At 41.3% G+C, this 15,630-nt stretch overlaps 1 protein-coding gene across 1 annotated transcript in view; it reads right to left on the bottom strand.

The window, feature by feature from the left end:
- Nucleotides 1–15,630, bottom strand: part of LOC126234226 (brain-specific angiogenesis inhibitor 1-associated protein 2-like) — a 639,899-nt gene that overhangs the window by 56,009 nt on the left and 568,260 nt on the right. The window contains exons 9-10 of the mRNA XM_049942915.1: nucleotides 8,615–8,749; nucleotides 4,984–5,086 (exon numbers count right to left, since the gene is read on the bottom strand). Coding sequence (XP_049798872.1) covers nucleotides 4,984–5,086; nucleotides 8,615–8,749 — 238 coding nt within the window. The remainder of the gene's footprint in view (nucleotides 1–4,983; nucleotides 5,087–8,614; nucleotides 8,750–15,630) is intronic.

The following is a 15,630-nucleotide window of genomic DNA, read 5'->3' as shown; positions in this document are numbered from 1 at the left end:
GTGTACTCAACGACGAACCTGGGTGCACGAATGGCAAAACGTCATTTTTTCTGATGAACCCAGGTTCTGTTTACAGCATTATGATGGTCGCATCTGTGTTTGGCGAAATCGCGGTGAACGCACATTGGAAGCGAAAGCCTACTTTTCAGCAGGATAATGCACGACCCCATGTTGCAGGTCCTGTACGGGCCTTTCTGGATACAGAGAATGATCGACTGCTGCTCTGGCCAGCGCATTCTCCAGATCTCTCACCAATTGAAAACGTCTGGTCAATGGTGGCCGAGCAACTGGCTCGTCACAATACGCCAGTCACTATTCTTGATGAACTGTGGTATCGTGTTGAAGCTGCATGGGCAGCTGTACCTGTACACGCCATCCAAGCTCTGTTTGACTCTCTGCCCAGGCATATCAAGGCCGTTATTACGGCCAGAGGTGGTTGTTCTGGGTACTGATTTGTCAGGAGCTATGCACCAAAACTGAGTGATAATGTAATCACATGTCAGTTCTGGTATAATTTATTTGTCGAATGAATACCCTTTTATCATCTGCGTTTCTTCTTGGTGTAGCAATTTTAATGGCCAGTAGTGTACTATGATCAGTCTACAGCATAGGAAATTGCGTAGTTACTTTACTTGTTTCAACATTTGTCACATGGCAATCATGATTGCCTTTCTGTGTCTCGATGCCGGACGGAAATCTAGCTCATGGCTTATATGTCTGCGTGTTACATATCAATGAAACAGATCTCAATGCTGTTATACAGAGGTATACAGCTGAGCGTGCCTACAGGTTTTATGGAACCCGCAACACCTGCAAACATCACACGCAAATCTTCATATCCTCTCTCTCACTAGCAGCAAATTATTAGTCGTACATAAGAAATGAACAGGAACTTTTTGCAGCAAATTTAATGTGGTTAAATTTTGTACTGGGATATGTTTTCTCTGGACGGCACGGTTTTCGAGTTATTCAAGGACAAAGCGTTTGAAGTTCACTTTTGTAGGGTCTTCTTGAATAATTTGAAAGCCGGTCGCTGTGGCCGAGCGGTTCTAGGCGCTTCAGTCCGGAACAGCGCTGCTGCTAGGATCGCAGGTTCGAATCCTTCCGCGGGCATGGATGTGTGTGATGTCCTTAGGTTAGTTAGGTTTAAGTAGTTCTAAGTCTAGGGGACTGATGACCTCAGATGTTAAGTCCATCTAGTGCTTGGAGCCATTTGAACCATTTGAATAATTCGAAAACTATGGCCTCTAGTGTAAACGTATTCCAGACAAAATTTAACTGCATTAAAATTTCGCACAGAAAAGTCATGTTCATTTTCTCTGTAGGACCAAGAGTATGCGCGGAGCGAGAGAGAGAATACGAAAATTCTCCCGTGGCATTTGAAGACATTGCGAGATGCATAAAAGCAATAGGTTGGGGCAGCTGAATCATATTGTATACAGGATGTTCGGAAATTCCCGTTACAAACTTTATGGACTTGTAGAGAGGAGTGGGTATATAATATTTCGAGTAGGAATCCCTGTCCGGAAACGTGCCGTTTTCGTGCTACAGCCGTTTGACAACATATATCGTACGTAGTTACGCAACAGGGTAGTCATGATGAGGAGGATTTACGTCGGATTGGCTGATGCAATTTTACTTTTTTCCTACCCCTCTGACTTGGTTCGAGCCTCGTTCATGTGTCTGTGTTAGAGGAACACGGTTGAGTACAAGTTTGCACACCGACACGTCCCTTGTGAACAGCGAAGCTCATGTTAATGGAAAAGCTGCTCTTCGTCCTCCAAAAGGTCCGACTCCACCGCATACGCTCTCCGCCACAATTACGCAGCGTCTTCGAGAAAAGGGTACCTTCAGCCTCAGCAGGCTTGACTGTGGTGCTCCAAGGAGACCCCACACACCTGAATTGGAAGAGGCCGTACGGCATCACGTTGAAGAGAATCCGTCGACGAGAACACGAACAATTTCTTTGGCTATTAATGAGTGGAATTGTATAAAAGGTGATTCAGTGGGTCATAGCTAATCAGTTACATAAAAATTTGGTTGCATTGTCAACAAAATGGTCGTATCACGGAAACGGTACGTATCCGGAAATGAATTCCAGTTCGAAGTATTATCTACTCACACCACTCTACAAGTCCTAGAAGTTTGAAACGAGAATTTCCGAACACCCTGTGTAAAGTAAGAGTTTTCCTCAAGCAAAAAATGTAAGAGATATTCTCAGTGCCTTCTGGTGGTAGGCCTACGCCGTATAGCTACAGTTTCTTTTTCTTTCAGTTGTATTAACCAGACAGTATTTTTTGACGTGGAACTCGATGCTGGACCTGCAACGGCAACTCATGGAAGTGAGTGATAGTTTTGGACGAAGTACTCATTTCAATCTCACTTCAATAACTCGGCTACAATTAGACAAACCGGCGTCGTAAAAAAGGAAAAAAAACGGAGATAGAAAGAGAGGAGAGACTGAATTTTATGACAGTGCTACTTCCGGAATTGCTAGTACTCCAGCGTTTCTGAAGAATTTCTGTAATGCCTGGAAGGTGGGAGGTGAGGAACTGGCTTTAGTAAAGCAGTGAGGATGGATCGTGAGTCTTGCTTGGAAATCTCAGTCAGTTCGGCAACTGCCCGCGAATGGCAGAGGTCCCAGATTCGAGTCTCCGTCCGATGCACAGTTTTAACGTGCCAGAAAGATTCAAATTAGTGCACACTCAAATGCAGAGTGAAATTTCATTCTTGAGTGTATATGCAGTGCACACTAAAGTGCCGAGTGAAAATTCATTCTTGAGTGTATATGTTGCAACACCTGCCGAGCTTCAAGCATGTAGCTCAAAGGCTCAAAAGCATAGGTGGCTCTTAACTTAAAAAAATTGATAAATTTGTAGATTTATTAAAACGCGGCGATAGGTGTCCTAAATATAACTAGAATATCGGGTGCTAATTCAGAGGGGTCCAAAAATTGTATCCACTGTTTAAAAGTCCATAACTTGCAAACTAATTGACGGAGTTGTGTCATTTTTGGTGAAAGTGTAGCTTAGAAAAATGTTTCAAATGGCTCTGAGCACTATGCGACTTAACTTCTGTGGTAATCAGTCACCTAGAACATAGAACTAATTAAACCTAACTAACCTAAGGACTTCACACACATCCATGCCCAAGGCAGGATTCGAACCTGCGACAGTATGTAGCTTAAAGTTCAACTTAAAGATATCACTGTAGGTGTTCGAAATGGTCACCATTAACATTAGTTTGCCAGTTATGGACTTTTAAACATTAGATACCTTTTTTTGGACCCCTCTGTATATAGAGCGCAAAATACCATAAATGATTATACCGGGATTGACCTAATGGACCCAAAAATTAGCAGTAAATCCGCAAATATGAGCAATATAATTGACCTCTGACACCTCCTGCACTATCTGACGAGCCTGAGTGTGGATGTTGACTATTTTGCTGCTACTGATGGGGAAAATGTAACGGAGGTAGACCCTGTCCACATAACATATACAAACAGCCAGATACGAAGCGGTAATGAACAACCGAATGTAAATTAGAATAAACTGAATAATATGGACTAAAACGTTACAGCAGTTGCAAATGCCACAAGTCACATAAAAAGAGAAAGTAGCAACAAACACCTTGTAAATAAAATTTCAACTAACGCTGTAATTTGTTTCCAGTTAATTACCACAGTTGCATATGTGCCAAACCATAATGTTCAATATGCTGCACACAAAATAAGCAATGGGACTCAGAGATACTACTGCAGAAACACTAGCAAGCATAGTATACGGCGTTTCCGAGAGTCATTTTACGCGATAAACGACTGCTCAGTGCATCCAAGACCAAAAGTCTTTAACCACAATCCAAGAAATATTGATAAGGTACGACAAATGCAATATAGCCTCAAGTCAATGGAAATGCTTCGAAGAATCACAAGACAATGCTATCCATTTGTGCTACAGCCAGAGGCGGCGCCAGTATAGGCTAGCCGCATTCTACACACGCACAGTGCAGAATGTACACAGTTCGTTCGAAACGAATGTGAGCGCCTAATCTACGGAACATTGTGCTTTGTTTACACCATTTCGTGGATATATACTGTAAAATTTGGGAATACGAAGTTCATGATATTTTGTCAAGTGTCCTTACCAAAACCCACTACCTTGCTTTCTTAAGAGAGACTAACTTTAATATTTACATAACTAAAATTTTGAAATTTGCTGTTCATTAAATAGAATATTCTCCCATGAAAAATTTAGAAACGACTAAGGTTTCGTCATTTTTCAGGTATTTTTTATATGTTAAATACTACAAATATTTAAGATGAAATAAAGTGATTTCGATACGACGTAGGTCTGGCTAACTGGAATCTGATAAACACTCTAGAGGATTTTTGTAATTTTTCTTATTCCACAAGTTGCGACATTGTCGCGAATAAAACAGTAACCCGTATATAGAATAAATTTCCTTTAATTTAAGTCTATGGTCACAAACTTTTTGTTCAAAGATTACCGGTTTCGGTCTATAACGACCATCTTCAGATCTGCGTTTTATAAAAACAATTTCCTAATGTACTGCAGCCACTATGACACTAGGTCATAAAACATAGATCTGAAGATGGTCATTATAGACCTAAACCGGTAATCTGTGAACAAAAAGTTTGTGACCTTAGACGTAAATTAAAGGAAATTTATTTTTCTTATTGTTACTTGGATGAATCACGCATTTTTAAATAGTTGCAGGTACTAGTTGTACCTAGAGACATACTCTTCCCATCTTCATTTGTAAAGTAATTACCTCTTGGAACAACTACTACATATCAGCAGACACTGTAATTAGGTCAATCTATGCTACTTTATAGGTTTACAGAATGCTCTCTGCAAATTTAACTGTTTTGCACTGACCTCAGAATAGTTTCAAATGTCTCTCAAAGTACAGCGATCAGGAAGCAATTGTATGAGAGAGCGCTGGAGATGCGTTGCCTACCTGTCGACGCCGTCCAGCAGCAGTTCTGTGTAGGCCAGCGGGAACCAGCCGGTGCACTGCGTCCGCAGGTTCTCGCCAAACTGCCACCCCTTGTTCCGTTCACCTGCAGAGAATAACAGAGGAAAGACCAGAGTGGTGAAAATTAGCAAACTTGAAGATTGCGTTGGAATATCATTGAAAGGATAAACTTTGGACTAAGTCAAATGTTTGAAGCGCTTCACAGGAAGTTAGGTGACAGATCATGGAAGCTATGTGGAGGATATAAGGAGGTAGACTGTCGATAGGTAATGTAGCTTCGAGTATTGGACAGTAAAAAACAAAGAAGGAAAATAGACTGTCCAGCCAAACTAATGTGACCACCAATCAAAAGCTTGAATAACCATCTTTTGCAGCAAGGACTGCTGCGAAACTTGCAGGAAGAGTGAGAGTGATGCGGTACCTACGCAGTTTGATAAAACTGAAATTCAACCCAACTCTCGTACTGAAATTATTAAAATAATGAATTCACTCAGAAGTAAAAGCTCACATGGAATTGATGGCATTTCCAACAGAGTATTAAAAGCTTGTTCCCAACAAATAAGTAGGATTCTCAGCCATATATGTAGCAGCTCACTGAAACAGGGAATTTTTCCAGAAATGTGCTATTGTTAAACCATTGCATAAAAAGAGGGATAGATCTGATGCTAACAATTACCGCCCAATCTCACTTCTGACAGCTTTATGCAAAATTCTTGAAAAAGTAATGTATTCAAGAGTAGCATCACATATTTGTAAAAATGAAGTATTAAAAAAAAATGTCAATTTGGTTTTCTGAAAGCCTTTTCAACAGAAAATGCTATATATGCTTTCACTGATCAAATATTAAATGCAACAAATAACCGAACATCACCCATTGGGATATTTTGTGATCTCTCAAAGGCTTTTGATTGTGTGACTCATGAAATTCTCCTAGATAAGCTTACGTAATGCGGTATGAGTGGGACAGTGCTCAAGTGGTTTTATTCATAATTAACTGGAAGAATGCAGAATGTTGAAATTAACAGTACAGATAGTCTACAAAAACCTTCGCAATACATATATTTGCTTATGAAATTTGTCATTAATAACCCATCCCAATTCAAAAACAACAGCGAAGAGCATAGCTACAACACTAGAAGAAAGGATGATATTCACTATTCTGTATTAAATCTCACTTTGACACAGAAAGGGGTGACTTATGCTACCACAAAAGTCTTTGGTCACCTGCCAAATAGTATCAAAAGTCTGACAGATAACCAAGCAACATTTAAAAGCAAATTAAAAGAATTTCTGAATACCAATCCTTCTACTCAATAGATGAATTCTTAGATGAGAAATATTAACTGTAAAAAATAATTAATTAATTATTTTGTGTAAAGAATACTTATGTTAAGTGACACGTTCCAGATCATTACGAAATGTCGTATTGATGATCAGTGGAACAACGATTATTGTATGTATGTATGTGAGGTTCTGGAAGGACTCGACAGAGATGTGGAGCCATATCGACTTCAGTGTCGTAGCCAGGTGCGCTAGATTTTCTCAGCAGAGGATCCATGGTGCGAACAACCTGATTGAGGTGGTCACACACATTCTCGACTGGGTTGTAATCCGGAGAATTTGGTGGCCAGAAGAGAACGGTAATCTCATCCTTGGTGCTCTTCTAACCGCGTGCTTAGACTGCGAGCTGCGTGGCACGTTGCAGTGTTCTGTTGACAGGTGCTCTCGTACCTAGGAAAAATAAACTGCATGAAGGGGTGATGTAGGACAGATGCATACTCATTAACTACTGTGTCTTCCTGAATGACGAGGTCACCCAGGGGATGCGACGGAAACATTCCCCAGAACATAACACTTCCTTCTCTGGCCGGGACGCTTCCGACGATTGTTGCATGGTGTTTGCTTTCAGACGTTTCACGCGTGAAGCATAAAACATGATTCAAGAGAAAACGACACCTGTCACTACTCAATGGACGTCCAGTTGCACTACTGGCTCGTAAATTATAGCCTTCGTCGCCGATGAATAGCAGTCAGAATGGATGCGTGGAACAGGTGCCTGCTGCGGAGGTCCATACGCTGCAATGTTCGCTGAACGGTCCTTGAGGAGACACTGTTGGTAGCCTCGTGGTTCATCCGGGCTGTCAGTTGCTATTCGTCTGTACACATTTCCGCAGCCGTCGGTCACTCCCGTCATCGGCGGCCTGTGGTGAACCAGAGCTGCCTCGGCACTAGGTTTGGATAGCGACATTTTTCCGTGCGTGGTTTACTTTAATCACGACGGCACGGGAACAGCTTACAAGCTTTGCCGTTTCGGAAATGCCTCCACCCTTGGATTGAAAGCCAGATAAATCGATCCATTTCTGCGCCACGGCAACGACTGCACTCTTCTCAGTGCGCCTCAGACACGTTTTACGCACTCTCAACCGCTAGTGTTGCACTTTCCGTCTTTGAATGGTTACTGCACGTTGAAGCCGAACGTAGGCGGTGGTAACATTAATAAGACTGGACTGTGTATTTCGACAGTTCTAAATGCAGTTGTAGAGAAAAATGTTAAAAAGTCAAATAGACTGGCAAAATGACGAATGAAGGAGTACTCCAAAGAAGTGGAGATGAGATAAAAGTAAAGGAAATTCGCTAGGAAAACGGATGGAACATGTGCTACAAAGAAATTTCTCGTAACGAAGAATCAGTGACGATGCAGAATGAGATGGACAGGAAGAAGGCTCCCGAATGACAAAAAAAAAAGACTATGAAGTTAGCAGCATTTGAAGCCATTTTGACTATTTTTCGACCGCTACTGTCTCAAGAAATATGTAAAGGTTTTTAATTTACCGCTACCAGTCTCAAACTCTGTTAACTATTGTATGACTTATTTATTTAGCGATATGTTTCGAAGGAATACTTCATCTTCAGGCTAAATGGAACATCTTGTTATCATGCAGAAGACACGTAAACATCTGGCTCCACACAGATCGACAATCGATAGTCTAATCGAAGCCAGCTGTATTTCGACCGCCATCATGTCTACTGCACCACAGATTTGTTTCTGTGATCGTGTTTCCAAGTTACTGTTACGTCAGTGAAAATTTGTGAACAGTGATCAAGAAAGCCAAGAGAGCCACGGAAATGTAAATACCTCAGCGCATCACAAAGAGACTGCCACGCCAGAAGAACAAAGTGAGTGACCGTTACAAAACATTTGCATGGAAACATCAGTCCAGCTTCCAAAGTGACATCGCGTCTTACTATGGTTTCTCTTCATGTACAGGATAACCACAGCGTTTATGTAAAGACTATGTAACATCGGTATCACCTCATTGTAAAATTGTTTTTGTAATGCCATTTAGCCTGAAGATGAGATATTCCTTCGAAACATGTCGCTAAATAAATAAGTCATACAATAGTTAACAAAATTTGTGACTTAGCGGTAATTTAAAAAACCTTTACATAAGTTAGCAGCAGATTAAAGAAGAAGTACAGGACAGAGGAAAGTGGAGAACATTTGCGGATGAACCTCTATTTTGTAAGGCAGATAATACCTAAGAAGAAGATTAAGTATAGTTATTTATCGTCTATTGGCGGGACTGTGCTGCTGGAGCTGAGGCACACTCACCTATGAGGGCGATGAGGTCTCCCTCCAGGAAGCTGAGCTGGTTGTCGCCGCTGGAGAGGTAGGCGTACAGCGCCCGCGCCAGCTGGTTGTCCCAGCCAGACGCCACTGCCATGGACTTGGGTCGCGGCTCCGGCTCTGTGCATAAAAAGGTAGGCACTGTACCACCACGTCATGTCTCTGCATTCAAATCTACATCTACTCATGTTGGTGTCTGGTGGAGGGTGCTTCGTGCACCACCACCAGTACTGTTCTTTCCTTTTCCATTCGCGATTGGTGTGTGTTCCTTTAGCTTCGTGTGTAACTGACTGTCTAGAAATCCACATGTCCACGGTTAGATATTGCCCAGGACACGCCGTTCGGGATGTTCGGCGTGCAAGTGCAAGTCTCTTTATTTGACGACACTTTGGCGACTTGCGTGCCTTGTTAATGTTTCCTGTCACTTACCGCATATTTCATCATCATCATCATAATCATCATTATCTACATTTACGGATTAGGTTAAAGTCTTCAGCTTCTCAGCTCCACTGTTTCATGGGCCAACCCATGTCCCTAACGGCTCTGTGTATATATTGTAAAGCTTTATGAAATACTAGCTGATACACGCAGTTGAGCTTGCATATCAGTAAAATGAAATGAAATATGCGTTTGGCCATGTTAGCCAGGAGACGCCGTTCAGCATGTTCGCCGAGCAAGCGCAAATCTCTTTATTTGACGGCACCTCGGAGACTTGCGTGCCGATGATGATACCGTGATGAAAACACACACACACATACACACACACACACACACAATCCTGAATGGTGAAAATCCGACCTGGGCGGGAATGGAACCCTGGACTCTGTGAGCGAGGGTGGAAAATGCTAACCACACCACGAGCTGTCAGAAGTTTTCTTGCGATGAGTGATCACAACAGTACTAAAATAAAGCGTGGACCTTCTAAAATTATTAAATAATGTTAAACAGACGAAGAAAGAAAGTGAATAATCTGTAGTTCGGTGCTGCACATATTTTACAATATTTGTACGTGCAACAACGTCAGCTGCCCTCACGTGTCTGTTTGTTGCCCGCGACTGTGCTCGCATCTCAACCTCATTGGAAGGCTGCCACATTGTACGTGTAAACGCACAAGGTTTCTCTGCTTGTCTAACAGCATTTGAATGAAGACGGCGTTGTATGTCTTCAAGGATCTCAGAAGCTGTAAGGACTGCGTGACACTCAGTGGCTGAAATGCTACGAGCATGTTTGAATCAAAGGCGTTGTGGATTGTACAACGACTGTGCTCATTACGGTGAATCATATTTATGTAGAACATATCAAGCAGTTAGACGTTTTCGCAAATATGATAAATTGCAAAAGACAAAGAGTAAATAGCTTCTTCAGGAAGTGATTATTGTTCAATACTTTACGTCATATTCTTCAAATCAATAAATATCTCGTACTACACAATTTCTAAAGTAGCCTATGTTCTTCTTCGACGTTCAAGCTACCTCCAAGCCAAATTCCATCAAAATCGATTCAGCGGTTTAGTGGTGAAAACCTAACAGGCAGAGCTACTTTCGCATTTACTCGTATAATACTGGTATGGATCTGTCTTATTCCATTCCGTTTAAATGTTCTTGCCATTTCTAGATAAATGTGGCGAGTTCTTTTTTTTTCAGTTGTTGGAAATATTTTAAGTTCATTTCTAATAGCTTCGCCTCTTAACCTATCTTCTGCTTTACATCCTTTAACTGATCTTTTGGATTTCATTTCGACGTAACTATCCGACTTACGGCATAGAATTTCACTTGTGTTTCTTTGCTTGTATTTTTGTTTAATGTTTTTTATTGTTCCACAGAAATCCTGAAATTTTACTGTCTTATTGTTTATATCTTTATCATAACCATAGGTTTTCAGCCCAGGTAGTTAAAATGACTTACTTACTTGATTCTTTTTTTTACTGTCGCTATTTATGAACGCATTGTAGTTTTCTACAGATATTTTGAAATTATAATTTTGACCATTTAGCTTTAATTCTCACTTGCCATATGCCATAGCCTCCATCTGAAACACTCTTCCTACATTTTCCTTATCATTATTATTTGTTCACTAATTTTTTTATGGTATTGATATAATGATGACGATTTAAATAACAAGATATCATTAGATTAATTATATTGTGCAAGAAACCGAAAATCTGTTTGGCGGTTTTCATCTGAGCGAAGGATGCCATTTTAGGTTCTGTGGGCTCTTCAGTCAGTTTTGGGACAACGCCGGTGTCCGATATTACCAAACGGACGATGTGTACCGATTTGTGTTTGCGCATGGCATTTATATCACCCGCATGGTTTCTGAATTTTACCTTCTTTTCAATGCTGTTTTTTTTGTGTAAATTATGAGTGTTGGTTAAAGCAATGTCAATGAGAGGAAGATAGCTTTCTCAGTTTCATCGATTGTGTTACATAATTCCCATTACAAAGGATTGGTTTGTCCATTATCATGCCGATTATCATCACTATTATTGTTAACTTTTAACTACTACATCGCTAATTATTGCCCTGCAAGTGAAATTAATTGAATTGCTTTTAGCTTAAGTAACTTAAACTAGTTCAAACCATCTTGAACTTAAGTACCTTGGAGGATACACCTCCACCCCCCCTGCCCCCATCCGGCTGATATCTGATTAAACAGCAGATTGGTAGTCGTAGACACATTGTAATTTATCTGACGGGAGCAACGATTTAGATTTACAGCTTTGATCAGATAAAGACGGAAAGGATACGCAATATCTACGATCACACGTTCTCTTCACCGCTGTTTCTTAACATCTGAATTCTACAGATTCTTCAAAACCGTATATTTATTTAACCGTGATACAGAAGTTGTCTGTGTATGAAACGCTGACATAATTAATAGATAGACGGAAGACCCTCTTTCGATCAGGTTATGTAAGAAAATTGAACTAAAATCAAACATTCACCCTCTCCTAAATTCCCTAAGTCGACAACCAGTTCTACTATACATGATGATGAATCCAAAAACCAACGTTAATTTCAATAACTGAGACGGTTACATTTTAATATCGTGCCTAAGGGATTTCTGAGATTGAAAAGCAAACTTCCATCCACTCTTACAGTACGTGCATGAAGCATAACAAAAAATTATGACACTGCTACTTGTTTGTGGCTGAGTACCCCGTGTTGCCTTGGTATTTATTTCTTGCAGTTTTATTGGTGCATCTCTCTGTGCATCTCCTCTGCCTCCTCTTTGTCCATCTCCATTCCCTCCTTCACTCTCTCCATCTGCTCCTCCCCCTATCTCTGTCCTCTCCTCCTATTCCTTTTCTCTGTCCATTTCCTCCTCACCATTTCTCTGTCCGATTTCTCCTTCCCTCATACCTCCTGAAATCTGTGTAGTAAAATGATACAATTTTGTAGTCACATTCAACAGCATACGTGGATACTGTGTGCCAAATGTGTTGCGTTTACAGTTACTACAAACGAAGCAATAAATGTAAATACCATGAAAGTATGCCTGATGGGACAGTTTTACTGCATGGAAAACGAAAATTAGCTATACATTTTTTCTTTCATCATTTTGTGCATGTGAGCGAGAACAAGTTTTTTAAAAAATTAAAATCATGTGTAAAGTTTGTTGTAAATCAAAAAGTGCTCTCATTCTGAAATATTGGATTGAATAAAATCTGAGTATTCGCACATCGTGGCCTTTACTTCTTTTTCACCGCCGTCCCTTGACTGTTAGGTGATTCTTACTCTGGCAGTGATTCATTCCAGACAGTAAGTTTGGTTGAAATAGGTCCAGCTGTTTCGGTGTAGATGTGGGACATACATACACACACATACTTTTGTAATACCTATGAATATACACTACTGGCCATTAAAATTACTAACCCACGAAGATGACGTGTTACAGACGCGAAATTTAGCCGACAGGAACAAGATGCTGTGATATGCAAATGATTAGCTTTTCAGAGCATTCACAAAAATTTGACGCCGGTGGCGACACCTACAACGGGCTGACATGAGGAAAGTTTCCAACCGATTTCTCATACGCAAACAGCAGTTGACCGACGTTGCCTGGTGAAACGTTGTTGTGATACCTCGTGAAACGAGGAGAAATGCGTACCATAACGTTTCCGACTTTGATAAAAGTCGGATTGTAGCCTATCGCGATTGCGATTTATCGTATCGCGACATTGCTGCTCGCGTTGGTCGAGAGCCAATGACTGTTACTAGAATATGGAATCGGTGGGGTCAGGAGGGTAATACGGAACGCCGTGCTGGATCCCAACGGCCTCGTATCACTAGCAGTCGAGATGGCAGGCATCTTAACCGCATGGCTGTAACGGATCGTGCAGCCACGTCTCGATCCCTGAGTCAACAGATGGAGACGTTTGCAAGACAACAACCATCTGCACGAAGAGTTCGACGACGTTTGCAGCAGCATGGACTATCAGCTCGGAGACCATGGCTGCGGTCACCCTTGACGCTGCATCACAGACGGGAGTGCCTGCGGTGATGTACTCAATAACGAACCTGGGTGCACGAATGGCAAAACGTAATTTTTTCGGATGAATCCAGGTTGTGTTTACAGCATCATGATGGTCGCATCCGTGTTTGGCGACATCGCGGTGAACGCACATTGAAAGCGTGTATTCGTCACCCGGCCTGATGGTATGGGGTGCCATTGCTTACACGTCTTGGTCCCCTCTTGTCTGCATTGACGGCACTTTGAAGAGTGCACGTTACATTTCAGATGTGTTTCGACCCCTGACTCTGCCCTTCATTTGATCCCTGCGAAACCCTACTTTCAGCAGGATAATGCACGACCGCATGTTGCAGGTCCTGTACGGGCCTTTGTGGATACAGATAATGTTCGACTGCTTCCCTGGCCAGCAGATTCTCCAGCTCTCACCAACTGAAAACGTCTGGTCAATGGTGGCCGAGCAACTGGCTCGTCACAATACGCCAGTCACTACTCTTTATGAACTGTGGTATCGTGTTGAAGCTGCATGGGCAGCTGTACCTGTACACGCCACCCAAGCTCTGTTTGACTTAATGCCCAGGCGTATCAAGGCCGTTATTACTGCCAGAGGTGGTTGTTCTGGGTACTGATTTCTCAGGATCTATGCACCCAAATTGCGTGAAAATGTAATCACACGTCAGTTCTAGTATAATAAATTTGTCCCAGAATACCCGTTTATCATCTGCATTTCTTCTTGGTGTAGCAATTTTAATGGCCAGTAGTGTATATTTTTTTCGTCATCCGATTTTGATGAAATATGGCGTATGCGGTCCCCTTAACTACGCTGAAGTTAACCAGTTAAAACCCCATAAAAATCCGTCTACTGGTTTTAGAGATTAGCGTGTTCAAAGACAAATAGACAAGACAGTTTCACAGAGTTATCGTTACATATATATACAGGGTGGTCCAAAAGTCCGGAAACACCCTCACTAAATTCAAATGGAGTAGCAAACAAGGAAACAGACTCCCTACACACGAGGAACGGGAAGGGGGAAACTATATAGGCTATGCCACCAACATGGCGGCCATCTTGAAAGCCGCCATCTTGGATTCAACTCCAAAATTTCAAATGGGAATATGGTCATGTGACATATCAAACGGATAGAGAATTTCACCAAGAAAACAATGCCGTTGTTATTTTAGACGTAGCGCTATTCATTCTCCGGTTATAGCCAGTTACATGTGGCAGCGATGGGACGCTCGGCAGCATGTGTGTTATGTGCCGAAGAGGCATTACGCCGATGGTACAGTCCCGAGAGATCACCAACAGTCATAGGAATGGCTCGATATGTTGTCCATTATGTTGGATTGTTAATTCTATCCTCCGAACCCAGTACTGATGAACTTTGACCAACACATCTGGCTGAATTTGACCACACGCATCAACAATGCGCTGCTTTAGATGATGCAAATCCCGTATTTTCACAGGATAAACCATTGCTTTGACATGACCCCAAAGATAAAAATCCAAAGGAGTCAAATCTGGTGAACGTGGTGGCCACTCCCTACAACTAATCCACTTTTGAGGGAACTGCACATCCAGGTATGCTCGCACATTGTGCCCATAATGTGGTGGGGCTCCATCATGATGGAAGTATTCCGGAAATGTCCCATCCTCCCTTAACAACGAGGGAAACACTCCTTCATCCAATAACCTCAGATAACCATTGATTAAAACGTTACCATAAGTAAATGATACCTAACAGTTAAACACATGTAACCTATCAGGCATGGGATAGTCACTTTGCACCGTTTCAGACTCCATTTTATGACTTCTCAGTACGTAATACTCACGCTGCCGAGCGTCCCACTGCTGCCGCAAGTAATTGGCTATAACCCGAGAATGAATAAAGCTATGTTTAAAATAACAACGGCATTGTTTTTCTGGTGAAATTCTCTATCTGTTTGATATGTCACATGAGCACATTCCAATTTGAAATTTTGGAGTTGAATCCAATATGGTGGCTTTCAAGATGGCCGCCATGTTGGTGGCATAGCCTATAAAGTTTCCCCCTTCCCGTTCCTCGTGTGTAGAGACTCTGTTTCCTTGTTTGCTACTCCATTTGGATTTTATCAGCGTGTTTCCGGACTTTTGGACCACCCAGTATATATTATATATAACATATATATTATATAAGTGTGATGTTATAATATATATATATATATATATATATATATATATATATATATATATATATATATATGTGTGTGTGTGTGTGTGTGTGTGTGTGTGTGTGTGTGTATGTATATATATGTTATATATATTATATTTATATAATGTATAATATATATATGTTATGATAACTCTGTGAATATATATATATATTATAACATCAGACTTATTATAACATCAAGGGATCACAAATTTAGCATTGGAGGGCAGCGTGGAGGGTAAAAATCGTAGAGGGAGACCAAGAGATGAATACACTAAGCAGATTCAGGAGGATGTAGGATGCAGTAGGTACTGGGAGATGGAGCTTGCACAGGATAGA

The sequence above is a fragment of the Schistocerca nitens genome, chromosome 2 (genome assembly GCF_023898315.1).
Source record: "Schistocerca nitens isolate TAMUIC-IGC-003100 chromosome 2, iqSchNite1.1, whole genome shotgun sequence".
NCBI lineage: Eukaryota > Metazoa > Arthropoda > Insecta > Orthoptera > Acrididae > Schistocerca > Schistocerca nitens.
Note: the sequence above shows the minus strand (reverse complement) of the source record. Positions and strands in the feature narration are given on the sequence as shown.